General features: G+C 40.6%; 1 protein-coding gene across 10 annotated transcripts in view; it reads left to right on the forward strand.

Annotated features, from left to right (window-relative positions):
- Positions 1–26,481, forward strand: part of ATRX (ATRX chromatin remodeler) — a 90,362-nt gene that overhangs the window by 9,512 nt on the left and 54,369 nt on the right. For 2 of the 10 annotated variants that reach the window (XM_083423283.1, XM_083423285.1), the window contains exons 2-10: positions 2,863–2,963; positions 5,244–5,311; positions 6,167–6,219; positions 10,657–10,781; positions 13,654–13,773; positions 15,005–15,114; positions 16,846–16,913; positions 18,038–20,799; positions 26,031–26,106. In XM_083423283.1, the coding sequence (XP_083279409.1) occupies positions 2,863–2,963; positions 5,244–5,311; positions 6,167–6,219; positions 10,657–10,781; positions 13,654–13,773; positions 15,005–15,114; positions 16,846–16,913; positions 18,038–20,799; positions 26,031–26,106 (3,483 nt within the window). Of the gene's footprint in view, positions 1–1,136; positions 1,210–2,862; positions 2,964–5,243; positions 5,312–6,166; positions 6,220–10,656; positions 10,782–13,653; positions 13,774–15,004; positions 15,115–16,845; positions 16,914–18,037; positions 20,800–26,030; positions 26,107–26,481 lie in introns of all 10 variants that reach the window. The other 8 variants (XM_083423286.1, XM_083423287.1, XM_083423290.1 and 5 more) reach the window with 5 other exon arrangements.

Below are 26,481 nucleotides of genomic sequence, written 5' to 3' on the forward strand. Positions count from 1 at the left end.
TGGTTGGATGGCTACGTGGGAGCCGGTTGAAGTTAAATCCTTCGAAGACAGAGGTCCTTTGGCTGGGTTGGAATGATATGGGGTTGGGGGGACCAACTCCCATCCCTTGCGGGGGCACAATTAGTGATAGCGCCTTCTGTCAAGAGTTTGGGTGTAATCTTTGACGCCTCCCTTTCTATTGAGGTGCAGGTTACAGCTACAACCAAGGCAACATTTTTTCATCTCTGTTGAGCTAAGCAGTTGGTCCCTTACCTCTTTTGTCCTGACCTTGCCACTGTGATCCATGCGACGGTCACCTCCAGGCTTGATTATTGTAACTCGCTTTACATGGGGCTGCCCTTGAAACTGACCCAGAAGTTCCAGCGGGTGCAGAATGCCACGGTGACACTCCTTACGGGGTCTCTGCCATGGGATCACATTCACCCAGTGCTGTAGCAGCTGCTCTGGCTCCCGGTGGAGTACAGGATCAGGTTTAAGGTGCTGGTTTTAAGCTTTAAAGCCTTAAATGGCCTAGGACTCTTGTACCTAGGGACTTCTGGTATGCCCCACAGAGGACCTTACGGTCTGCTAAGAACAACACTTTGAAGATCCTGGGCCCCAGGGAAATTAGACTGGCATCGACCAGAGCCAGGGCCTTTTTTCGGCCGTTGCCCCAGCCTGGTGGAACGCTCTCCCGCACGAGACTAGGGCCCTGCGCAATTCGACATCTTTCTTAAGGGCCTGCAAGACGGAGCTGTTCCCCCAGGCCTTTGGGCAGGATGCAGTTTGACTTATTTTCCTTTGTATAAAATAAACCCGAAGGAGGCCCCCAACCCGGTCACAGGTCCTTGTATGCTCAGTGGAAACAGTTGGTCCTGGCAAATATTAACCACTCTCAATTCCAACCTGGTAATTGCCACCTGCACAGATTTTAACTTGTATTTTAATTAATTGATGTATTTTAATTAATTGATGTCTGTTTTTATGCATATTGTGTTGTTTTTATGATGTTAGCCGCTCTGAGCCTGGCGTTGGCTGGGGAGGGCGGGATTCAAATCATTGTTGTTGTTGTTACTATTATTATTATTGTGCTGATTAGAGTGGTTCTCGTATGTTATATTTTGAGAAAAAATGTTAAGATTGTGTTTCATTCTCAGCTAGATGATTCTTGGAAGAGGAGTTATCTACCAGCTGCACTGACTCCCGGTGGAGTACAGGATCAGGTTCAATGTGCTGGTTTTAACTTTTAAAGCCCTATATGGCCTTAGGATCCTTGTACCTACAGGACCTCCTCTCCTGGTATGTCCCACGGAGGACCTTATGGTCTTCAAACAAAAACACCTTGGAGGTCCCAGGCCACAGAGAGGTTAGGCTGGCCTCAACCAGAGCCAGGGCTTTTTTGGCTGTGGCTCCAATCTGGTAGAGAGTTCTGTCACAAGAGACTAGGGCCCTGCGGGATTTGACATCTTTCTGCAGGGTCTGCAAGACAGAGCTGTTCCACCAGGCCTTTGGCGAAGGCACAGCCTGACCCCCTCCTTTGGTAATTCTTCACAGAACTCCAGCCCAATGGTTGCCATCAATGTGATATGAGCTGGTTTTATAATGAATTGATTTTAGAATGCTGTATTATTTTACTGTTGTTAGCTGCTCTGAGCCCAGCTTCGGCTGGGGAGGGAGGGATATAAATAAATTATTATTGTTGTTAACATGGGCATGAAAATGTAGCAGAAACTGTATTTTAAAGCTCTTGATCCATGTGGTGGGCTCTGCACACAGAGAAATTCCACACCCCAGTTATATGCTCATATTTGCAGACACTGCATGCCACTTGTGACCAATCGAAGATGCCTGGGCACCAGGATGGTACCTGATGTCTCCACTATCTGGAGGTTCATGCCTTGGGATCCTTGATTTTGCTCGTTTTCACAGACCAACACATCCTTTGGAATTCTATCCATGATATTTTATCTGTACAATCAGAATGAATTTCAGGAACCAAAAAGTTGAATGGAAAGATACAACTTTTGAGCCTTCCGGCTCCAAAATGGCAACTAGACATTACGTTTTGGTGAAAGTAACCCTGGCTTAAGGAGCCATTGCACCTAGCTTTGAGTTTCTGACACTGGTCCTGACTAGGGCTGGGCAATGTTAGGTTTTCAACATTGCAATGTATCCTCAGCCAAACATCGTGTTTGGGGTGAAACTGCTTTAGCTCTCATCGCGGGAGCTGAGGCACTTTCACCCAAGCATCTGGCGGGCTGGGGCCAATGCAGTTGACTCCAGTTTGCTGGTCACCTCCTGAGTTAGCCCTAATGTTCCTGCCTCAGGGCTCCTTTCTGAGGTTGCCTTCGCCGATGCAGGGTTGGCAGGCTACCCCGCACCTCTCTCCCTGATGTTGGACCATGCGACAGTAGCCAACTGCGGAGGGTCTTAGGAGCAGCGGCAGTTTCGCCAGCGATATATTGTTGAGTGAAGCTTTCATTGTGGTCTGTTCCTCATACTGGTCCTGGGTGATAAGTCGCTACATCACCCAGGCCTAGTCCTGACCCTGAAATGGTTTGATGAGAATGTCATTAGGCTTCTCAGGCATCGGGGCATAGAACATTCCAAGGAGGGTAGATAGAACATGCATAGCAGTCAAGTGTGTAGACCTTGGAAGACAGGAGAACAGAATGAGTTTGTTTCTCCCCCCATCCTTCACTCCCCCTTTCACTTGAGGCTTATATTTGTTTCTTAACCCAAGAGATGTCTCGAAAACTGGACACTGCTATTTTTGAGAGAGTTTGAGATTTCATGTCATAATGGAAATAAAGCTTGTTTCACACTGTGACAATATTTACAAAAAGGCAAACATTCAAATGGTGCAATTTTTTTTTAAAACAGTGAAAGCAAGTTGACTACATTGGTGCAGAAGCTTCATGACTTTTTGGCTCACTCATCAGAAGAATCTGAGGATGCAAAGTCTCCTCCAAGCTTAACTATAGGTAAAACAGCCTTACTAATTAAAACCTGTTCAGATCTGTGCTCCTTGTATGTTCATTCTGTCATGCCATTCAACAAAACTATTTAGTTCTGAAATAATAATTACTGCTGTTGTGTTCTTGATGACTCTGAGAGGGGAGTTGTACCTTCTTTGATGTATTGTTTAGGCATCTGTAACTTAGGAAGTAACCTTGTGCAGTTTGTATAAGTTAATCTGCACCAGATCCAACCCCCTGCTGTGCCTAAGCGTGGTGGATGGAAAACAAGCCTTTAGAATAGTGTTATAGGCTGTATTGCTAGGTTACATGACTGAGCTGAACAGGCTTCAGATCCAGCCTAAGCACCTCCTTTCTAGTATCGCTACACTCCTGAAACACCTTTTGGGGCCTTACACTAAGCTGGGCTGAAGCAGGATGAGCAAATTATGCTGGTGTGTCTTTGGCTGAACTGGAGTTGAAGACTTAATGCTGGCTTAGCCAGGAATCACCTGCATCCTAAACTGCTCATTCTGGCTGATCTTGCCACCAATATGACTAAATCATTCACTTTATTAATATATATGTTAATAAATATGTCAGATATGTTTACCTTAATATGTTCAGTGTTTCCATAGTTCTTTATATTAGTTCTTTATATTAGTTCTGCTTACACAGCTCTAAGTAGTTTACGGTATTATCTTTCTGCCCATGCCAACCTTAGTTCTCATGTATTATGTTGAATGTTGCTAGGAGTTTTGTGGCAAATTCAGAAACCGTTGCAAAATAACATAGAAATAACTGCTACATTATCAGATCTGGGGAATTCTAATGATTAATGCTAATTACTGTAAAATAAACCACCTACTAAGATCTGAGAGAGTAGGGATCCTTGCATACATGGGCAAGGTCTGTGCGACAAGGTCTGCTCATGTATGAAAACAAAACTGAACATGTTACATGAAGAAAAACCAATCATTTCAAGTTGATGAGAGTGTTTGCAGCCTTCCAGCTTTCTTTTTATTCTGTCTTCATTCTTTCAGTTTTCAGGTTACTTCATGTTCAGTATCTCTTTAGATTACTAGTGTCTAGTAGTTTGCACTTGGGATTTTTGAGGCTAATTTTATAGGTACAGGTATAGCCCCATCACTTTCATGAGGGTTGGGTCCCTGTGCAAAGGCGAAATTGCACAAAGTCAGGAACCCCTGGAACTACCTTCCTGCAGGTGGAGGACTGCTTACTGGAGTCTGGGAAGGTCACAGGAGAACTTTATAACTTTAAATTTTGATAATTTGCAGTTCTGAAAAATTGAATGATTTATCTTATTCTTGTGTTTGTTTTTTGATTTACATTATAAATTGCCCTTGGCTGTAAACAATAACAGTCTGACTGATTTACATTTTTATGCAAATATTGGTGCTAAAAATTATGACCATCTGTTTTTGCATTGGAGAATCACTCTTTTCCAGGAACTGCAGATATGGATTAATTTTTGTCTAAGCAAAAATGTGGTTGCCATGGAAATGTGGAGGGTTGGGGGCAGTGTTAGAAATTGATATATGAAAGCCAGAAGCTAAATGGCACCTTAGACCTAGATTATTGCCGCAAGAACGAAATGTCTAGGCATACTTTTTTTATAACAAGAATGGAAAGCTAAAAACGAATGAACTGCAGCTAAAATATTGTGTTCATTTTTCACATGGTCTAGTCTTTCACTTGCCCACCCCTCTAATATTCTCTTCTCTAGTCTTCAGAGAGTAGCTGGAAGGGGGGAGGCAGAAAAAGGTCTTCCTTCCACTCTTCAGGTTTAATATGAAATCTTAGGTGCAATACTGTACCCAGAGCTCAGAAACCGCTCGCACTAATGAAATTCCCTGTTGCAAAATGCACCTAGAACAAGGGGAGTTTCAAACACTGGGTGGGGGGAGCATGTACTGTTGTGTACCTTTGGGAAGAAGTACCCCTTTGTTCATTAGTAGCTGACACTCTTCTCTTTCTCTCCCTTGTCCCCCACTTTTTCCAGAGGGAAATGGGGAATCAGCCTGCATTGTTGGTTGTCACTTTCTAAAGGTACTCTGTGACAATCTGATTTTATTTTTTGAAGAGAATCCTTGGTTTTTAGTGTTTCTTTATGATTTGATCTAGTACTAAATAAATACAACCCAGCCAGGATCAGTTTGAGTTGTTTGTGGAAGATAGTACAGTACTTTGCCTACAGTGTAGTTATATGCATTGTTGCTCTTTTGTGTATTTTGAATCATTACTATCCATCTTTACGCGTGAACATATTCCATCCGTTTCTTACAGATAAATTTGCTATGACGGAAAATATTCCAACTCCAGTTCCAACTCCAATGGAAAACTGCAGGGAAGAAGTAAGAACAAATTAGTAGCTTAGTTTATAATAATGAAAAACAGTTGTGGAAAGTGGTGATTGATTTCATATGAGCGCAGATTGCTTAGGTTACTTTCTCCATGGTGTAAGAGTGAATTTGTATAGAGCATCTATTTAGAAATGATTTTGTTTATATTTTTGGAAATTACCAGGATGTATAGTGCAGCTTTAATAAGCCAGTGATAACAAATGAACCACAACAATAATAACTTGGTTTTATTTTTTGGTATTTTGAAAACTTGAGGAATTATCTTATATTCAGCATATAAATTCAGTATTTTTTCAGTTCTTTCATTTTTATGAGATCCAGCTATTGGTTTATGGTTTTTTGTTTCAGAGGCAATTTTCTTCTTACAAATAATTTTTAAAAATTGTTTGTGCCCATTAAGCATCTCAACTGTGACTTTTAATTTTGTGGAGGATGATAATTTTACTGATTTTAGGATTTCTTAACCTAGAAAGATTGTATGTTCTGGCCTGTGGTTCATAATATTCATGCAAACTATATTGTTCATATGGACAGTGCTTTCCTGTATGAGATTTACAGATGTGCAAACCTTCCTGCCCTTGCTATACTTTATTAATGTGGCTGAAAGCAGATGGTAAGATCATCGAGATTTGAAGTCTAGTGTTTACTTTTATACAATTATTTAATTCCATTGCATTTTATAGTTTATATTTAAAGCACAAGCCCAGTTACATTTACATATATAAAAGTAGGGTAGAGTTGTCCTTAAACTTCATAGTAAGTTATGTATAAATTGATGTGCATGCATAGGGATGTTTAATTGTATATGGCTTGCGATTTTGTGTTTCCTCTCCCTTTCATATTCAGGGTAGCAGCTCTTCTGAAAAGTCCAAATCGTTATGTTCACCACGTTCCAAAAGGTTAGTTTGATATTCTGTTTACCAGTTTGAATTGCTTGCTACAGTGAGTCTGAAGGAACAACTCACTGTCTGTTAGAATCCATGGTGGTCATTTTAAGAAATAGTACATGTTACTATGTTACATATTTTTCTGTTTTTATACTGTAACCTTCCCTGTGATCCTTGGAAGAAGGGTGGTATATAACCCCTCCTTAAATTCTTATTTATTTTTAAAAACTTAAATACAAAACATAAAAAGTGAGTTTTTTAATATAAAAAATGAAGAAAGAGAAAGAAGTGTTGTATATTACTAAAACAAATGTTAACAGTTAACAAACACAATTTTAAACCTTCTGTATTTTGTATAAATGAGTTCCAAATTTCATTATACATATCCATGCAAAGTCTATGTCAATAAGCAATCTGCTCATAGGTGGCAACAGTAGTCAGCTTCAATCCATTGAATAAGTGGAGCCATACATTTATCGTTCCAGTGTAGCAATATCAGTCTTTTGGCCATAGTAAGGGCACGGAGAATCCAATTACGTTGTCCAGTTGTCAAATTCCATATAGTAGGTATGTAGTTGAAAAGAACATTATCATCTGAAAATTTTAGCTTTTTTTGCACAGACATATTTATCAATCAATCAATCTTTATTACGGTCCAGAGACCCAACAAATCATTACCAAGCAATACACAGTTCATACAGCCTACCTCCAGGTTAATCAAGCATTTTGTTTAGAATATAGGGCTCATTCTTGCAACCACCGATAAAAGCTTTGCCACTGCTAACGTTCTAGCATTTGTCCGGTCTTCCAGTAGGAACCTGACATAGTGAGCCTCTGATTTTCCCAGGAAAGATACCAGCAAGGGTAGTATCAGTTCAGCCCTGGCCTGCTCATATTTTGCACAATGCAGCAAAATATGTTTTATGGAATCGATGTCTTGAGCACACGAGCAAAGTCTGTCCTGGTAGGGAACTCCTCTCAACCTGCCATCCAACACTGCAGAGGGAAAGACATTTAGTCTGGCTTTGGTGAAAAGCCTTCGGTAGTTTGGTACTGTCATGTTTTTTATGTAAGATGTTAACTTAAAAACATACCCATATTGAACTCCTACTGCCAGCGGACTACAGACTGCATGTGATCGAGATCGCAAGTCACTGTGTGCATTATCCCATAATCTTTGCTTTAAAATCTTTTGGGCGCCTTCATAACCCAGGTAATAAAATTGGGGGGGGGGGGGACAGACCAATAGAGGTGGCTTTTTAAGCCATGGTTTTCTGCCATTTGCTGACAAATTCCTCATTGGTCAGGTGTTGGTACAAACTCTTCCCTAGATTAAACACTGAAATCCTGAGCCAATGTTTTAGGGCAGCCCACCACGCTTTAGTTGAAATTGGGCTTTCACCAGCTTCTAGCAGAAGTACGGAGTTGGGGACGCAGTTAGGTACCTGCAGCAGAGATTGTAGAAATTTTTCCTGAAAGCCATCTAGCTTTGGCAGGTCCCCATTATGCCAGACATTTGCTGCATACAGAAGTTGGGAAACAGGCTTTGTGTTGAAAACCCTTAAGGCTGCTGGAACATATTTGCCGCCCTTTGTGAAGAAAAATCTAAGTATGGCTAGCTTTGCAATCTCCGCCTTTTGAAGGAGGTTTGCCAATGGTGCTTCCAAGATCCTGTATGATGGAATGTGAGCCTAGATAACTGAATATTGAATATTGCAGCAATATCAGTCTTTCGGCCATAGTAAGGGCATGGAGAATCCAATTACGTTGTCCAGTTGTCAAATTCCATATAGTAGGTATGTAGTTCAAAAGAACATTATCACCTGAAAATTTTAGCTTTTTTTGCACAGACATATTTATATAATTCACTACTTTTTTCCAAAACATAGTAAGTATAGGACATTGTAAAAATGTGTGTTTTAAAGAAGCATTATTTCCAACATAATGCTGTCTCAAGACAGTCCTTTTCTATACAAACGTAATGGAGACCAATAAATTATAAATATTATTTTCTGTTGTGTAAGTAATGATTTAAGGTTCATTGACACCCTTGCTATAGAAGTTAAAACACTCCCATTGTCAAGGGAGTGTCCAATTCTTTATTCCATTCATTTCTTAACATCTCCATATGAAATTGATTTATTTGTAACAAATATCTTTAAAAAGTAATCATGGGTTTTTTAGTTCTAAAGGATTTAACCAGTTTTTTTAGTATCTCAGGTGTCTCAGAAGCTGAAAATGCTGATCCAAACATAATTGTTAAAAAATGTTGTAGTTGTAATTGTAAATTGTAGTTGTAAATATTGCCATGGATTACATCCGATAGCTGATATTTGTCTCATAACACAATGTAAAAATTCATTGTTAAATTTCAGTTGATCCAAAGTCAATACATCCACGTCCATCCAAATTTCCTTATCACCATATTTTTCTTAATTTTTGATGGCTTTCTCCGTAAAGTCAATTTACTGTGGGAAAAGGGCTCAAGTTGTTTTTATTAGGCATCACATTCCATAACTTTCTAACAGACACACAGTCGTACCTTGGTTCTCGAATGCCTTGGTACTTGTACGTTTTGGCTCCCAAACGCTGCAAACCCTGAAGTGAGTTTTCTGGTTTGTGAATGTTTTTCAGAAGCCAAATGTTTGATGTGGCTTGCGCTTGAGTGCAGGAAGCTCCTGCAGCCAATCAGAAGCCACGCCTTGGTTTTCAAACGGTTTTGGGAGTCAAACATACTGCCGGAACAGATTAAGTTCGAGAACAAGATACCACTCTAATTATTTCGAGAGATACCAGAGTTCTAATGTATTTTGATCCTCATACTGTTTATCCAAACAAAAGTGCTATATGTGTATATTCCAAAGTTGTCCAAATTGGAAAAATACAGTGGTACTTTGGGTTAAGTACTTAATTGGTTCCAGAGGTCTGTACTTAATTTGAAACTGTTCTTAACCTGAAGCACCACTTTAGCTAATGGGGCCTCCTGCTGCCACCGCGCTGCCAGAGCATGATTTCTGTTCTGAACCTGAAGCAAAGTTCTTAACCTGAAGCACTATTTCTGGGTTAGCAGAGTCTGTAACCTGAAGCATATGTAACCTGAAGCGTATGTAACCCGAGGTACCACTGTAACACCAATTGTTGGCTTTCATCATTTAATGCTTGACAATAAATATGCATGATAATATAGCTCCAGATTCAGAATCCTGAATCCTTCCCCCTTAATTTGTAATTGCATTTTCTGTAAAGATATTCTCAGAATCGAAGACTCTCTCCCTAGAATTTTTTTTATTTTCTGAAAATACTTTCCAAGATAGATGAACTAGGATTCCCCTTAGAATATAAATTAATCTGGGAATAATGTTCATTTTGAGAGCAGTCCCCTTCCCAAAAGGAGTAAAGTTTAATGATTCCCACCTATCAATATCTGAAGAAACCTCTCTTTATATTTTATTTAAATTGCATATTACTAATTGAGTTATAGGGGACGCGGGTGGCACTGTGGTCTAAATCACACAGCCTAAGGCTTGCCGATCAGAAGGTTGGCGTTTCGAATCCCCACGATGGGGTAAGCTCCGGTTGCTCGGTCCTTGCTCCTGCCCACCTAGCAGTTTGAAAGCACGTCAAAGTGCAAGTAGATAAATAGGTACTTCTCCGGTGGGAGGGTAAATGGTGTTTCCGTGCGTTGCTCTGGTTCACCAGAAGCAGCTTAGTTATGCTAGCCACAAGACCTGGAAGCGGTACACCGGCTCCCTCGGCCAATAAAGCAAGATGAGCACCGCAACCCCAGAGTCGGTCACAACTGGACTTAACCGTCAGGGGTCCCTTTACTGTTACCTTTAATTGGTATAGGCATACCTAAATATTTAATAGATTCACTACAAATACGGAATTAATACTCCAGGTCAGGCATAGGCAAACTCGGCCCTCCAGATGTTTTGGGGCAACTCCCATCATCCCTATTTAACAGGACCAGTGGTCAGGGATGATGGGAATTGTAGTCTCAAAACATCTGTAGGGCCAAGTTTGCCTAAGCCTACTCCAGGTGGTATATAAATTGAATGAATGAATGAACTAATAAATAAAGGTATAGATACGGTATTTCTTGTTTTCTTTTTCTAATCATGTAATTCAGTCAGCCTTTAAGCTTTCAAAAATGGGTCAAATATGACTTTCTTAGCAATAAGCCACTTCGGCATATAAGCAATACACGTACTAATAAAAATAGTAATGGGTAATTAATACAGCATTATGTAAATTTGGCATTATATTTTCAGTGTTTGTAATCTGCGCATCTTACAGCTCAGTTTCATTGGCCATTAAATTGCCTATTTATATAATACTATTCACTAGATTCTGTTGTCTAAAAGAATGTTTTGATAAATAGTGGAGATAATTTGGCTTCACATGTACTGGTTGTAGTATAAATATATGTGTCTGCTGCTCATGCAGGAAACCTACAGTTGTAACAAAGTATGTTGGCTCAGATGATGAACAGACCTTAGATGAAACCACAAATCAAGATGTTTCAAATGAAAACTCCGAAAATGAAGTTGATATGAAAAGCTTGCCTAAAGGTAACTTATTCCATAAATTATGAAATATTCTAACAGCATACTGTGTATATTAAAATTTAGCTAGGATACTGCCTGTACATGCCACCTAGAAGCATTGAAACTTGTAATTTCAGTGAAACTGGGATAAAACTGGAAATTATTTTTGTTCCTTTTGTCAAGAACTCATCCCTGGGAATTTTCTTAAAGCTTCAGAGCAGCAAAATATCGAATCCCTCATTATGTAAAACATGTTTTCCCTCTCTGCTTTACTTTGTTACTTCAAGTTAGGGGTGGCTAGTGTGTAGCCACCAGACATTGTTGGATTCCAGCTTCTGTCAGCCCCAGGTAGCATGGCCCATAGGGATGGTGAGAATATGAATCCTGGAGCCCAGCAACATCTGTAGGATGTTTTTCTATGATAACTGTGTTGGAAGTGGGGCAAACAATTATTTGCAAAATCCTAGACTAATGGTTCCCAATTGGTGGCTCATGGCACATACACATCAACTGTCTGGGACAGCCTGCTTTTTTGACGGGGGGTGGCATCTTGCGTGGGTCATGTGACACCATGATTTCCAAAAGTAGGGGGTTGGCTTTTGAAAAAGAAGGGGAGGGGTCTGCTATACTTAGCTAATTGGGAACCAGCATCATTGGACTAGGAATGGATGTTGCGATATTGCTGAGTGCTGCTGCTTAAAAGAGCAGCGTCATGTTTATTTCTCATGTCTCATAGGATGTGGTGGATTCTCCTTCATTGGAGGTTTCTAAGCAGAGGTTGGATGGTTATCTGTCAGTGATGCTTTAGTTGAGATTCCTGCATTGGAGGGAATTCAGCTAGATAACAAACAGGGTCGCTTAACTTGACAATTCTATGATTCACAGGGAATCCATTCCATTGTTGAACAGATCTTACTATCAGAAAGTTATCCTCAGGATGTTTACTCAGAATCTCTTTTCTTATAACTTGAAGCTGTTGGGGTTGAGTCCTACCCCATCCCCCAGGGCAGGAGAAGTCTTTCATTCTTTCTACCGTTTATCTCACTTTTTTGAATGTTTTGCAATCTGCTGTAGGAAGGCAAATGGGTCACTCTTGTTTCACTCTTGTACATTTTTTACCCATATATCAATCTGCCTTCCATGCTCCAGGTAATGGTATATACTTGTGAAGAGATAATCTTTTACATATATTGCTTACATATATTGAAGGGTGAAGGGTGACAACTTTTTTATTCCCAGCGCCCACTAATGCATCTTTCTTGATGGTAAAATTTCCTTACCGCCCACCAGTGCTCTAGGGAAGAAGGATTCAGCTTGTGCCGTAGAACCCCCTACCACCCACCTAGAATTCTGAAATGCCCACTTGTGGGCAGTAAGGACCAGGTTGACAACCCCTGGTTTAGTCTGTTTCTTTTGAATCGGTTATACCCCCCAGTTTCTACATTCTAGTCATGAGTCTCATCCCACCAAGTTTCAGTAATGCCTATTAGGTCATATTTGACATCCTGCATAAAGAGCTCAATTTTTTCTTGCCTGTTTCCCATACTCTGTGCATTGGTATAGAGATAGCTTAAACTATGAGTTAATTCCTCCACCTGCTTCCTTCTTGTAGTTTTCTACCTTTTAGCAGCTTTCTGTAGCATTGCCTCAGTTTCCTATGCATCAATGAAGCTATTATCCCCAGTACCATTTGTTCCCTAGTCATCTCTAATATTGTCTCCCTCCCCTTCCGGATTTAATTTAAAGTTCTGTTAGTCAGGTTTTTGAGACTGTCAGCCAACACATTTCCAACTACTTTGAGGTGCAACTCCTCTCTTGCCAGAAGTCCTTCCTCAAGGAAATGGAGAACATGGTCTTAAGATGCCTATGCCTAACCTTTCCTGATGACATCACCAGCACAGTCAGCGGTCTACCTCAGTATTTTCCTCTCCCTGGGCCATGAGCTTCCAACAGGAAGAAATGATGAAAAAAACACCTGTGCCCCAAGGCCCTTCAATTTCCAAGCCAGAGTCCTTTGCTATACATTGAAAGCTGTGACTGACAGAATTGTTTGTACATGCATGACTCATAAGGAAGGGGCTGTGGTCAGTGGACTTTATAAGACCTGGCAACTTTGTGAATCTTTGCACCTGAAAAACTGCACACCTCCCAGGACATCTTGTTGCTTTCTGTCTCTATCCTCAGTAGAGAGTAATGTATCACCACCATTAACATCCTCTGGTAAAACACATGCCATTCTGTTTTGAATTTCCCCATTGTCTCGAGTGGCAGCCGGTAAAACAGCCCAGAAAGGGCATAGTCCATGCTTTGTATTACTGAATGTATTTTGAGAGAGGGAAGACCACTTGTACTTGCTGTGATTGGTTTCTGCAGTGCACGTATGACAAATAGTTGCAACCTTAATTTCAAATGGTCTAATATTATGACAGCTATTAATGTTCCTGGCCATTTCATGGGAGTGAGGGTAAGGGGAACATGGCAATTTAGTCTACTTTCAGCATAAGATATGGGGTGAAAGGAATGAGGACTAATAGAAGCATCACCGCCTGTTTATAAGAGTAGGAATAGACGGCTAGTGGCCTGAGGCTTAATATAACCCATAACTATTTTTTCCCTGGTCCTCTGATGGTCTTGCCAGAACTATGCTAAATTTCTGTGTGATAGATATGGAACATGAATGAATGCAATTTCTCTTTTAGGCTTTGTGTATAGTATGTTAATCTCCATATTTGTATGCCCAGCACTATGTGAGCCACATGTACTGTATAACTTTGATGCCTTTTGTGTTAGATGAGTTGGTCATCCTTTCAGTAAGAGTATAGGAAAACCCTGCTAGACTTTTATATTACAATTCTGCATTTAATAATTTGGTGTAATTTTTAAATTGTCATCTTAGGTACAATTGTTGTACAGCCAGAGCCAGTACGTAATGAAGACAAAGATGACTTTAAAGGACCTGAATTTAGGAACAGAAATACTGCTAGAACGAAACCTGAAGCTCAAAAGAAGCGTGGAGGTAAATGCACTTGAATTAAGTTCAATGATGCATTTAAATCATTCTATTATCATTATTAAAAAGTCTGAATTACCTCTGCATTCTTGATGCTTGTGAGCTTTCTAGAGACACTGGATTGACCACTGTAGTAAACAGACTGCTTGATAATGAGATGGGACCCTTTGTCTGACCTAGTGCAGCAATTCTTGTGTTCCTAGGCATCAATGAATTCTAGAATAGTTTCACCAGTGCAAGGGCAGCTGTGCCCTTAAAAGAATTTGGGAGCAAGGAGTAAGGCTGAGTTGTTGATGGGAAGAAAGATCAAGGGACTTTGCATAATTTGCCTCCTGTAATGTGCAACTTTACTTTTGGATGCCAAAACTGATGATTGCATCGTAGTGGATTTTTTTAAAGCTGCAATCAATACTTAAAAGATTTTTCAGTATCTTTAAGAATAATATAGTAATATGTTATGAATATTACGTCATAATAGGATTGCAGAAGAATTATAACTAAAATTAGTTTTTGAAAAGCAGCAAATAGAAAAGGGGAGCCCCTTTTGTGAATTACAGAAAATCCTAATATCAGTCGGATGATTAGGGAGATAGTGAAGCAGAAAGAAGATAAATGGGAGGTGGGATGAAGGGTATGTTATTGTGCGTTGGATGGAAAGGAGTCAGCTTAGCAGGTTACAAGCAATTGTTCAGGGGCAATATTTTTCTTTAGGTGTTTTTGTTTAGTTTTTAAAAATAATTTTAATACAACATTTCCCCCTCTGTTTTCTTTAGTCTTTCCTCATTTGAAATGTGAATAATGTTAAAAGCTTTGATAAATTTGTGCTCTTGGGTGAATTAAATGTTATTTTTATGCTCACAACGTAGACTGCAATTCTGCATCCCGTTGAACAATCAAATTCCCAATGCAGTTGTTAAATCTCTAGCAAAACTGAATGCAGGATTGCAATCTGTGAAGTCAATCTTTAAGATTTTTTACTGATTATTTAGGTTGCGCCATTCCATAAGAAGCTAATTTAATATTTATGTGAATCCAATGCTTCAGGGGGAAGAAAATAATTCTTAACTGGTTACAACAGTTTTCTTTAGCCTTTTAAAGATACCTCTGCAATTGGTGATATTGCAGAAGTAGTGACACTCAGAGTCCTTCTAACAATGACATGCAAGCTAAGTTGTGTTGGAAAAAGGAGGTTTTTGTAGAAGAAAAATTGATATGGTCCTTCTGACTTTTTTTGTAGAGGAAGGGCTACATGGTATTGTGAGCTGTACAGCTTGTGGTCAGCAGGTGAATCATTTTCAAAAGGATTCAATCTATAGACATCCCACATTAAAAGTACTTATATGTAAGGTATGTAAATGTTGGATGTGTGTGTATACCCTCTTATGTGTATATAGAATTCAAATTTTTCACTCAGGCTTAGAACAAAACCTGCTACCCACAAGAGACAGGGTTCATTGAGGCAGATGACAGGTGGTTCCATTCCCACAGTGTGTGTAGATAGATACATCAATTTACTTTCTCTCACATAAGGGAACGACAGTCTTTTATTTCAGTGATAAGTTTTAAGTTACTGCACTTGGTGACACTGCGTCCAAGGAGGGTCGCTTATGTATCTTTCCCATTCAAAATATTGGTATCCTAGCCTTCACTGAGGCAGATTTCTCTAGGGAAGATGCATTGGTTAGTATGATGAGGATGAACTGCAATGAGCCTTGGACATGTGCGCCTGCCCCTCCCACTTCACTGCAAGGAGGTATTCAGAAGCTTCCATTTCCTTAATCTCAGTCTGCTATGTTATATGGTTTGACAAACTTTGTAAATGTTTTGTAAAAGCCAATTTCATCACCTATGGTTTGATTCAAATTACTCATAACAGTAACCACAGTTTAGGATCCAGATGACCTAGCAAGGCTTTTGCTTAACCAGAAGTGAGCGGTTCCGAATTCCCCCTTGCGGTTATGTCAGGGGCTTGCTGTGGCTCATTCTTGTCATGCTAAACTATGTTTTAGCGTGACATCTGGGCACAATCTGGATGCATTAGTGAAAGAAAAAAGGAATGCATCTCTGTGCATATGACATATATATATATATATATATATATATATGTGTGTGTGTGTCATTTCTTGCTTCCACCAGATACTTGTGATATGCAGGTCCTGTCTCTGTGTCCCACTCTCCAATCCATTGTCATATTGTTCTATTGTGGATTTCATTTTTAGTCATTTCAGACATTTTTAAAATCGGAAGGCAGGGTATAAATGAAGTGTTAGATATTTTGATAGCCCCGCAGAAAAGCTAGCTGTCTACTTTTCCATGTTCTATAGTACTTTAGAGAGATGGCTTAATTATGGGGGGGGGGCTATTTTTGCATTCATTTAACAATAAACCATGCTTTGGCGCTCCATAGGCAAGCAGGAACAAATTTTATAATACGTTTACAGACAAATGAAAACACTAAAATCATACAATTTGTAACATACAAAGAGTTAAAATACATGTTATATAAACTAAGTATAAAAGCAAACTAAGATGCAATAAAATTAATATCTTTATAGAACTTTGCAGCAGAAAAGAGAAATTTAGCAAGTGTTTCTATTATTATTTTGTTCATGTCAGCCAGTAAGTTGCCCAGATGCCATTCAAAAGTTATTCTTGGTGTTTTAGTAGGATGAAAGTAAATCTATTTTGCACCTCTCTACAAAAAGGACATGTATTAATGTTTACATTGCTCCTTTCTTGTAGTGGTGGAGCTCTTTGTAAAACCCAGCCATCCAGTTGAGGAGAAGGAGAGCAATTAAATGTAGCCCTAGGGGGAAAAAAATCAGCCAATATTTCAGAACATTCAGGCTTGGTCCTTCAAAAAGGCAAATGACAGAATAACCCCCAGTATCCTTAATCTGCACATCAAGAATAAGTTTTGCCTGGCAGTGCCTTGAGTATGAAGAAGTTTCTTTCTATTGTGCAAAGTTTATTCACTTTAACAGCAGTATGAGGTCAATAATAATGTTTAGTGTATATTATTACATAGTCTGCAAAATTGTTAAGGTTTCTGAAAGAAGAAATTTATTTTCTTCATAGACTTGCTTCAAATATTATATGAGTGATGACATCAGCCGTGATGCAGATGGAATTGATGAACAGTGTAGGTAGGTGTATAAATATTCCTCAATATCCTAAAATTTTATAGTGAACAGGGGCATATTTGAGCCTACATTGATCAGTATTAGCGAGTACATTTCTTGAAGTGCTTGCCAGTATTTATAGTCCGGATATAAAGAACCATGCAGCTTGTTACTTGCACTGTAAGTGATTTCTGGACTTTAGTTTCTTCAACAGCACTTTGCCCTCATAACTCATGGCAAGCTGTTTTGAAACTGAATGAAATATCAGAGTAGTTATACTGGGGCTTCTTTGTTGAAAGAAAAAAGTCAAAAGCCCAAGTCTCAAGTGCTCTTTTGGCTTCTGACCTAAATTATGAATGTTATGTTAAAGTAACATCGTATATAGCATTGTATAAAGTTGATTAAAACATTTCAGTGGTTATGATATAACATTTTGTATATCATTTTTTTCTTGCTAGTACAAGTATATTCCAGCCAATTGGTTAAGTCAGCTTTTCCCAACCAAGTACCTCCCCTCTGTGTGTTTTGGACTAGAACTCCCATCAGCCCCAGCCAGTGATTGTGCTGTCTTGGGTGAATGGGAGTTATAATCTAAGGCAACTGGATGGCACCTAGACTGTGGGGGATAGCTGAATTCTAAAGTGCAGAAAGAAATGGAAAGTTAGTATGGAGTAAAAAATTATATTCAAGTTCTCCATGCTCCTGTGTACTTTGAGCCCCTTTTGGATGAAAGATTCCTGCACTGCAGGGGGTTGGACTGGATGATCCTCGTGGTCCCTTCCAACTCTGATTCTATGATCTATGATTTTTCTTATTTAACTTGCATGCTGTCTTGCCACTGTGCATGTACAACACAGGTGCAATAAAATTGAGGGGGGGAGGATGTGGATTTAGCGGTGCAGGACATTATGTGTGTTGAGGCAAATGTGTCACTAGCTCTGCCTGAAAGCAGTATTTGTGAAAATAGCACTAAATTTCTCTTGTTTTCTCTGGATACTTGTATCTTTCTGATACCAGCTTAGCTATTTGCACTTCTGAGAAATATTTTTGATGATCAATAACTGACTTTAGATACTTATGTAACAGAGTTTTCCTAATTTATGCCAACATATTTTTTAAAAAATATATTCAAACTTTATTAATTTCAGATGGTGTGCTGAAGGTGGAAACTTAATTTGCTGTGACTTTTGCCATAACGCCTTCTGCAAAAAATGTATATTACGAAACTTAGGACGAAAAGAACTGTCAACCATACTGGATGAAAACAGTCAATGGCATTGCTATATCTGCCAACCAGAACCTTTGCTGGACTTGGTTACTGCCTGTGATAGTGTGTTTGAAAATTTAGAACAATTATTACAGCAAAATAAAAAGAGAATCAGAGTTGACAATGACAAAGGTAAAATATATGATAATACGCTTAAATATTCGTCGAAGAAAAATAGTTCAAGTTGTAATGGAGAAGAAAAGAAACAAAACCATCCACATTCTGGTGCTCTAACCTATTCCTACAAAGCACTGATGGTGCCAAAAGTCCTGCTTAAAAAAACTAAAAAACTAGTTGAAACGACAACAAATATGAATGCTAGTTTTGTTAATTTTTTGAAGCAGGCAATTGAAAATTCTGAAATAAACCCGACGGTGCAATTACGTCAGCTGAAGGCTTTCAAATCTGTGTTGAGTGACATAAAAAAGGCTCATATGGCATTGGACGAAGATCTGAATTTTGAGATTCGGTCTCTAGATTTTAAAACCAAACAAAAAAACACCAAGGATAGTGAAACTGCAATTAATTTGGATACCGGTGAAGAGAAGAAAACGGAAGGGAAAGAAATAAAAGAGCATAAAGTTGGATTAGAAGTCAGTGAACATACAGATCCAAATGTACCAATAATCGATCAATCAGGAAGCAAAAAACCCAACTGCAAAGATAAAAAAGCTGTGAAAATTGATCTTCAGTATGAACCCAATAGAGCTGAGGCAACAGATATGGATATTGTATCAATTCCCTCATCAGTTCCTGAAGATATTTTTGAATCTTGTATGGAAGCACAAAAAGCTGCCGGTGAACAGGGCAGTGGAAGTAGAGCAACAGAGCAAGGGGCAGTAAATGCAGATATAAGATCTAAAGACAGCAGGAAAGGAATGAAATTGCTACCAACAACAAAAGTAACAAAAACATTGGTTGTGAAACTGACTCCAGTTTCCCTCTCTAGTTCTTCTGTAAAAGCTGAAGATCCAGATGGAAAGGCAGAAAAGGAAGATGAGCTCGAAGACGGGAAAGAAAATCATGGCACTGAATGTCCACCTGAAAGTAAAATTACTCCTTTGGTAGAAGATCATGATCTGAGAAGGTCTCCACGTGTTAAAACTACACCTCTGAGACGCCCAACAGACATGAACACCTTACTATGTAATTCAGAAGAGGACAGCAATGATGTGTACAGTGAAAAACAAAGGACAAAATCCACACCATCTAAAAGGAAAAAAGATAAGCCAGACTCTCCTGTTACTACAGTTCACAGTCCTCAGTCTAACACATTTTCTGAGACAAACAAACCAGACACAATGGACCAAAGCTCTGATTCTGATGAGGTGCCTGCAGTCCTGCGAGCAGCAACCGCAAGCAGCCACAGTACTTCAGATACTGACAGCAACAGTGAAACACCCAAGGATGTGTTAAATGCTTTAAAGAGGCGGCCAGTGAAGATGGACAATGGAAAGCGTAAAAGAAAAAGTTCCAGTTCTGGATCAGATTCCGATGCTAAAGAGGAAAAAGCAAAGCAGGATTTGGTTGCGGCTGCGAAAAAACAACGCCAGAACGGTTCAGATTCTTCCAATAATGATTCTGAGTTGGAGAGAGAGAATTTTAGTAAAACAGAGTCTGCAAGAAAAGCTGCAAAAAAAGAACCAAAGAAAGATAATGATTCTTCAGAAGAGGAACCAATTAAAGAAGGAAAAAGAAATTCCAAGCAGAAGGGTGAAGTGTGCAATGAAGTTGATGATGTTGAAGTCTCTGCTCCAGGAAAAGAAAAGCTAGACAATTCTTTGGAAGATGCACCTTGTAAAGAGCTAGGTGTTAAGGGGAGACGAACAAGGGATTTCAAAGGGAGAGCCTCCAAAGGTAAACAGAATATGTCTCCAGAAAAAGAGAGTAGCATTTCAGGCAAGATATGCGAACCACTGGCAAAGGAAGGACGTGATGTTTCTTCTGATGATATAGGACTGTCACTAAAGCCAGAACAAACTGGTGAATCATCAGATGATGCTAGAAATAAAGCTAAAAAAGGCACAGAAGGAAAGGAAAGTGGAAATCGGAGAAAAATTTCTACAAGGGGACAAGGTGATTCCTCTTCTGAAATGGAGAAGTTTTCTCCTGAAAAAGAGAGGAGTTCTTCTGGAAGTAAAGGCAAGAAACAAAGTACTGCTGAAAATAAAAAGAACTCAAGAGAAAGGGTTTCTAAGAAGTTGCAGGGTAACGCTTCAGACACTGCAAAGTCTCCCAAAAATGAACAGGTCTGTGATACTTCAGAAGATAATTTAAATGTAAAAAGAAACAATGCTAAAGAAAAGAAAAAAGTAAGCCCCAAAAGAAGAAATTCCAAACAAGTTAGAGGTGACTTGCTTTCCTCTTCTGAGGAAGACTCGTATGAGGAGAAAAAGAAAAAAAAAAGAGGGGCAGTCACTAAGGGAAATTCCAAGAGTAATCGTAAAGAGAGAGGGAATATTAATGTTAAAAAGGCAAAGAATGAAACCCTCAATTCCACTACCACATCATCATCATCATCCAATGAAGCTGAAAACGAGGACCTGAATTCAGCAGGCGAGGCAAGCAGTGATGAACAGAAAATTAAGCCCGTGACAGAAAGTTTATTGGCACCAGCAACAATTGGATTTTGTCAGTCTTCAGGTGTGCAAAAGTTTTAAATCTAATTTTTTTGTTATTAATACAAAAAAGTGTTTGCAGCCTTTTAGCATAATTTAGAAATTCTAGCACTTCTCTGATAAAACAAAACAAGTGCCTTAAAGTTTGAATGTAGTTGGAAATCCTTACTTGTATGGTGTGTGTATGGGTTTTGCAGTTTAAGATATGAATTTCCATTTTTTAGTTGATACTTAAAGGTAAAGGTAAAGGTACCCCTGCCCGTACGGGCCAGTCTTGACAGACTCTAGGGTTGTGCGCCCATCTCACTTAAGAGGCCGAGGGCCAGCGCTGTCCAGAGACACTTCCGGGTCACGTGGCCAGCGTGACAAGCTGCATCTGGTGAGCCAGCGCAGCACACGGAACGCCGTTTACCTTCCCGCCAGTAAGCGGTCCCTATTTATCTACTTGCACCCAAGGGTGCTTTCGAACTGCTAGGTTGGCAGGCGCTGGGACCGAACGACGGGAGCGCACCCCGCCGTGGGGATTAGAACCGCCGACCTTTCGATCGGCAAGCCCTAGGCGCTGAGGCTTTTACCCACAGCGCCACCCGCGTCCCAAGTTGATACTTAATCATGTATCAAAACCCCATTTTGGTTTTTAAATGATGTTCAAAAAATGCTGAAATGTTGATGATTTCTATAGCACTCAAATTGATTTCTATAGCACTGTCCTGTTTCCTATAGTGCCCAAGTCCTGGGGAGCTGACAAACAGGACATGCGTAAGAGCCCTCTCCTGCTGTTCCCCAGAAACTGATATCCATTGGTAGCCTTCTCCTCCATGAATTTGTCTAATTCTCTCCTGTGGTCTTCTAAGGTAGAGATATCCAGACATCTTGTGGAGGTGAATTCCAAAGGTTAATTATGTGCAATGTAAAGAAGTACTTGACCTATGGAGCTGTGAATTTGTCTTACTGCTAAAGTCACCTAGAATTGCATCCCTAGGTTCATGGTGTAACAATAATAATTCAACATGCACTTCCATTATAACTTCAGTTGTGAAATTCAGTCCAGCAGTTTTAAGTATATACAGTAGGAACCAGGACAAAGTATGTTACAGATGGGGAACCTGTGGCTCTTGCCTTATAGTTATCTCCAGATCACATCATTCCTGGCCATTGGCCATACTACATGGGGCAGACAGGAGCTAGAGTACAACAACACTGGAAACTACAGGTTTCCTGTCTCTGGGATAAGGTGAATACCAAGGTTTCAACCCTATACCCATTTAGGAATAAACTGCATGAAAGAAAATGGGACTGACTTCTGACTAGGCTTGTGTCTAGTTGTGCTGTGAGTCCAGTTGCATTTATTATTGAATGTCACCTCAGAATGTCTCACAGAGGAGCGTAAAGAACTGTGATAGCTGAAATCTGAATGTTCACCAGTTCATTAATTGGATATCCCCTTTGGATCCCCCCTCCCTTTATTCTCTCTAAAACTGAGTAAACTAAAGTTTTCTCATACCATCCTGTTGTCCACAGTTTATAATTTTCAAATACTCAAGAAGATAGTCACAGTTAAGCTGAATTTTGCTGTAGTATGAAAGATGAGCACTTATATGATGCTGTTCAGATTTATAAACATTCCTGGTAGTTTCTGGGTAATTGATTCCTGGGTGATTGAATTTATCAGGGCTAGAAAGCAGATGTGGTATAGCCCAGTGTGGTTTGTTTAGAGTTTGATCAGCCTTTAGGAGGATTGGCCCCCTGGTATACACCAGAGCTTAGAGCGAGGAAAAAAGCTGGGAGACAGCTTGAATGCAAGTGGAGGAAAGATCTGAATGAATGCAACCGAACACTGGTAAGGGCTCATTATCAAGCCTACCTAGTGGCAGTGAAGACAGCGAAGAAGGCATCCTTTGCTGCCTGCATTGCATCCTCATCATGTCATCTGGCAGAGCTTTTCTCTGCAGGGCCTTTTACAGGCTGGCCCAAAGGAGGTGATAGAACCAACTGTAGCTTGCTGTGATTTGTTTGCAAAGCATTTTGAGGATAAAATTGCTTGTATCCACCAAGACCTTGACTGTTGTTGTAGCAGATGGATCTCATGGGGTGTTCTGAGCACTGTCTAGTCCAGGCATAGGCAAGCTCGGCCCTCTAGATGTTTGGGGACTACAACTCCCATCATCCCTAGCTAACAGGACCAGTGGTCAGGGATGATGGGAGTTGTAGTCCCAAAACATCTGGAGGGCCAAGTTTGCCTATGCCTGGTCTAGTCCTGTTGTGTTGGATGAGTCTCAGTAAGGCTCGAGGATTGCACAAGGTGCTTGGTTCAGTCAGGCCGACCACTTGCACTCTGGACCCTTGCCCCTCTTGGCTGATAAAATTCAGCAGGGAGGGGACAGCTGCCTGGGCCAGGGAGGTGATCAGTGCCTCTTTACGAGAAGGGGTGGTCCCTGCCTGTTTGAAGGAGGCAGTGGCAAAACCACTCGTTAAGAAACCTTCCCTGGATTCGGAAAACCTAACTAACTACTGGCCAGTTGCTAATCTCCCTTTCCTGGGCAAGGTCCTGGAGCGAGTAATCACAGAGCAAATCCAGGTGCTTTTGGAAGAAACTGATTTTCTGGATCCATTTCAATTGGGGTTTAGGCCTGGTTTTGGCACAGAAACTGCCTTGGTTGCCCTGTATGATGACCTCTGTCTAGAGAGAGACAAGGGAAACAGGCCCCTTTTAATGGTTCTTTACTTTTCAGCAGCTTTCGATACCATCAACCATGGTATCCTTCTGGAGCAACTCTCCGAACAAGGGGGTGGGTGACACCGCTTTGCGGTGGTTCCAGTCCTACTTGAATAGTCGCTCCCAGAGGGTGTTACTTTTCAGCCCCGTGGAACATTCAATGTGGAGTTCCTTAGGGCTCAGTCCTATCCCCCATGTTGTTTAACATCTACATGAAACCACTGGTTGGGGTTATCTGGAGGTTTGGAGTACGTTGTCAGCAGTATGCTGATGACACTCAGCTCTATTTCCCCTTTACATCTGCAGGTGAGGCAGTGGAAGTGCTGGACCAGTGCCTTGCCTTGGAAATGAACTGGATGAGAGCCCAATCTGAAGCTCAATCCAGATAAGACTGAGGCACTGTTAGTGGGTGATTCCCTAGACCGGATGGGTGGGAGATTGCCTGCTCTTGATGGGGTTACACTTCCTCTGAAGGAGCAGGTTCATAGCTTGGGGGTACTCCTGGATTTATTAGGTATTTTGTGATTTTATATCTTGATTTTATTCTGTGAATCACCCTGAGACCCCCGGGTATAGGGCGGTACATAAATTCAGTTGATGATGATGATAATAGTTCCTTATGTAACTGAAATACTTGAAGAGAGGAGCACTGTTAGATTTAAATGTTGAAGGATAATAGCTTTAGCTAAAACATGTGAAAAGAAATCTAGTAGATACTGGTACTGCAAAATGTTGATGTTTGAAGTTTTGGAGTTTTTAAAAGCAATTGGATTCTGGTCAGAGCAGCCTAGGATTAGAGGTCTGTTTTAGGAAGGAAAATATGTAAATGAGGAATGGACAGCAGTGCAACACACATGGAAGGTAGGAAACTTAAATGTGTCCTAGTTAACTGCAGTGCAGCTTCTGATGATGGTGCACCGTCTCTTTTCTAAAACTGAAAGTTCATTTTGTCATTATTGGAACAGGTATTTGCATTGTGTGTTGACAGTTTCTTGGTAATTTGGAAGAGGGAAGTATTCGGGGTACTAACTAATTCCACCTTAAGCACAGAATAGCCATGCATAGAAAGTTGCAATATCGCTTCACTCCATAACAAGCGTTCCCAATCACAGCTCTGGCCAAGCACCCTTTCCTCTCAAATGGGTGACTTACCGCTCCTCTCAGGGCTGTAGGCAGTAGAAGCAGGACAAATTGCTTTCCTTTCACCCTCCTCTTACAAACTGACAGCATTCTGTAGCGCATGGTGATGACTGAGCATGCTTCATCTTCATTTGGTTATTTTCTTTCGAGAGAGGCGTGGCACTATGCTGATACTTCCTCCTTGCTTCTCAGTAGCTTGTTATAGCTCAATTTCTATTGGCATGGGGCACTGAATTCACTTGGAGTTACCATAGACATTTAAATAATATTTGCTATTCCTAGAGCATATGAATTTTAGTTTAAAAGATTGTGAATGGGGAGATCAGAATGAAAACATTGGGATGAGGTGGGCAGAAAGAGAAGACACACCTATAAGAGTAAGAGAGTGGGAGGTCTTGCCTACCCTTCTAACTGTTTCTTTTCCTTCCTCCCACCGCCAAGTCTGCAGGGAGCTAAGCTGAGAATGGTGGACCCTCTTTATGTTCTTCGTGTTTCTTGCACCGCTGTGCTTTGTAATTGGAGGGGCTGGTTCTTCTGGATGAGTGCGAATTGACCCAAATCTGTAGAGTACCAGTATATTACACACAGTGAATCTGGTTAATCTACAATTGGCAGCTATTTTTTTGTGCATGTAAACTGCAGTGATCATTACAAAGGATGTTACAAAAATGGTATTACCGTATATTTCGCTCTATAGGACACACTTTTTCCCCTTCAAAAATGAAGGGGAAATGTGTGTGCGTCCTATGGAGCGAAGACGCCATAGCCCCATGACCCTCTCCCGGCTGGAGAGGTGACGCGCGGCTGTGGCAGGAGCCTCTATAGCCGCGCGTCACCTCTCCAGGCGGGAGAGCGCGTGCGGGGCTAAAGAAGCCCCCCGCGACCCTCTCCCGGCTGGAGAGGTGACGTGCGGCTATGGCAGGAGCCTCTCCGCTGCGCCTTTCCGCTGCTCCTGACCCCTCTCGCTCTCCAGGCTTCCAAGGTAGCCTGAATGCACCTTAAACGGCACCTTGTTTTAGAGCGGGAAAACAAGAGGGGGAAAGTTCTCCCCCTCTCTGCGCAGCGCCTCCTGCCGCTTCGCTGAAGGGGCGCTGGGCAGAGAGGGGGAGAATTTTTTTTTTCTTGTTCTCCCCCCCCCCAAAAACAAAGGGCGTCCTATTGTCCAGTGCATCCTATGGTGCGAAAAATACGGTAGTTTTCTTTTCCTCTGTTTATTATTACTTTTATTATTCTGTTCTTAATTTTATATAGCAGTCCTTAGAAAAGGATGAGTTGCATTTAGTAACTGTAAGAAACGTTGACGATCACTATTCAGGTGATTGATGATATAGCATTTTATGTGATAAAAGTTTATTCTGCTTGTGCCAAATATATTCCCTTTACCCCTCCCACTTCCCAAGGAGACGAAGGAGACAATAAATCGCAGACTGTACCAATGGAAGAGGAGGAAGATGATGACGACGATCCTGAGAATAGGTATGATTCCATCCGTAAGGACTTTAAAAAGATTATAACACACCCTAGGCGTGGGCGCAAACAAGAGCAACGGAACAGCAAGCAGGTTGTAAAAACCAGAAGTGCCTGCCTTGTAAAGACTCGCTCACAGGCTTCCCGCAAGTTTGAACGAGGGGCCAGAAAACAAACCCCCAAATCCAGAAATGAAAAGAAACTAAGAAAATAGTGATAATTCACACACCTTGCATAGGGTGTGTTATAAATGCATTGCAGCACTGTCTGTTTTAAGTTTCCATGTAAAATGCAGATTTTGTGTAACTTTAACACAATTTGATAATTATGGGTACCTGTAGGAATAAGAAATACCGTTTAGCTGGTATTGTGACACAAATTTTT

This window comes from Podarcis tiliguerta, assembly GCF_965153285.1.
Source record: "Podarcis tiliguerta genome assembly, chromosome: Z".
NCBI lineage: Eukaryota > Metazoa > Chordata > Lepidosauria > Squamata > Lacertidae > Podarcis > Podarcis tiliguerta.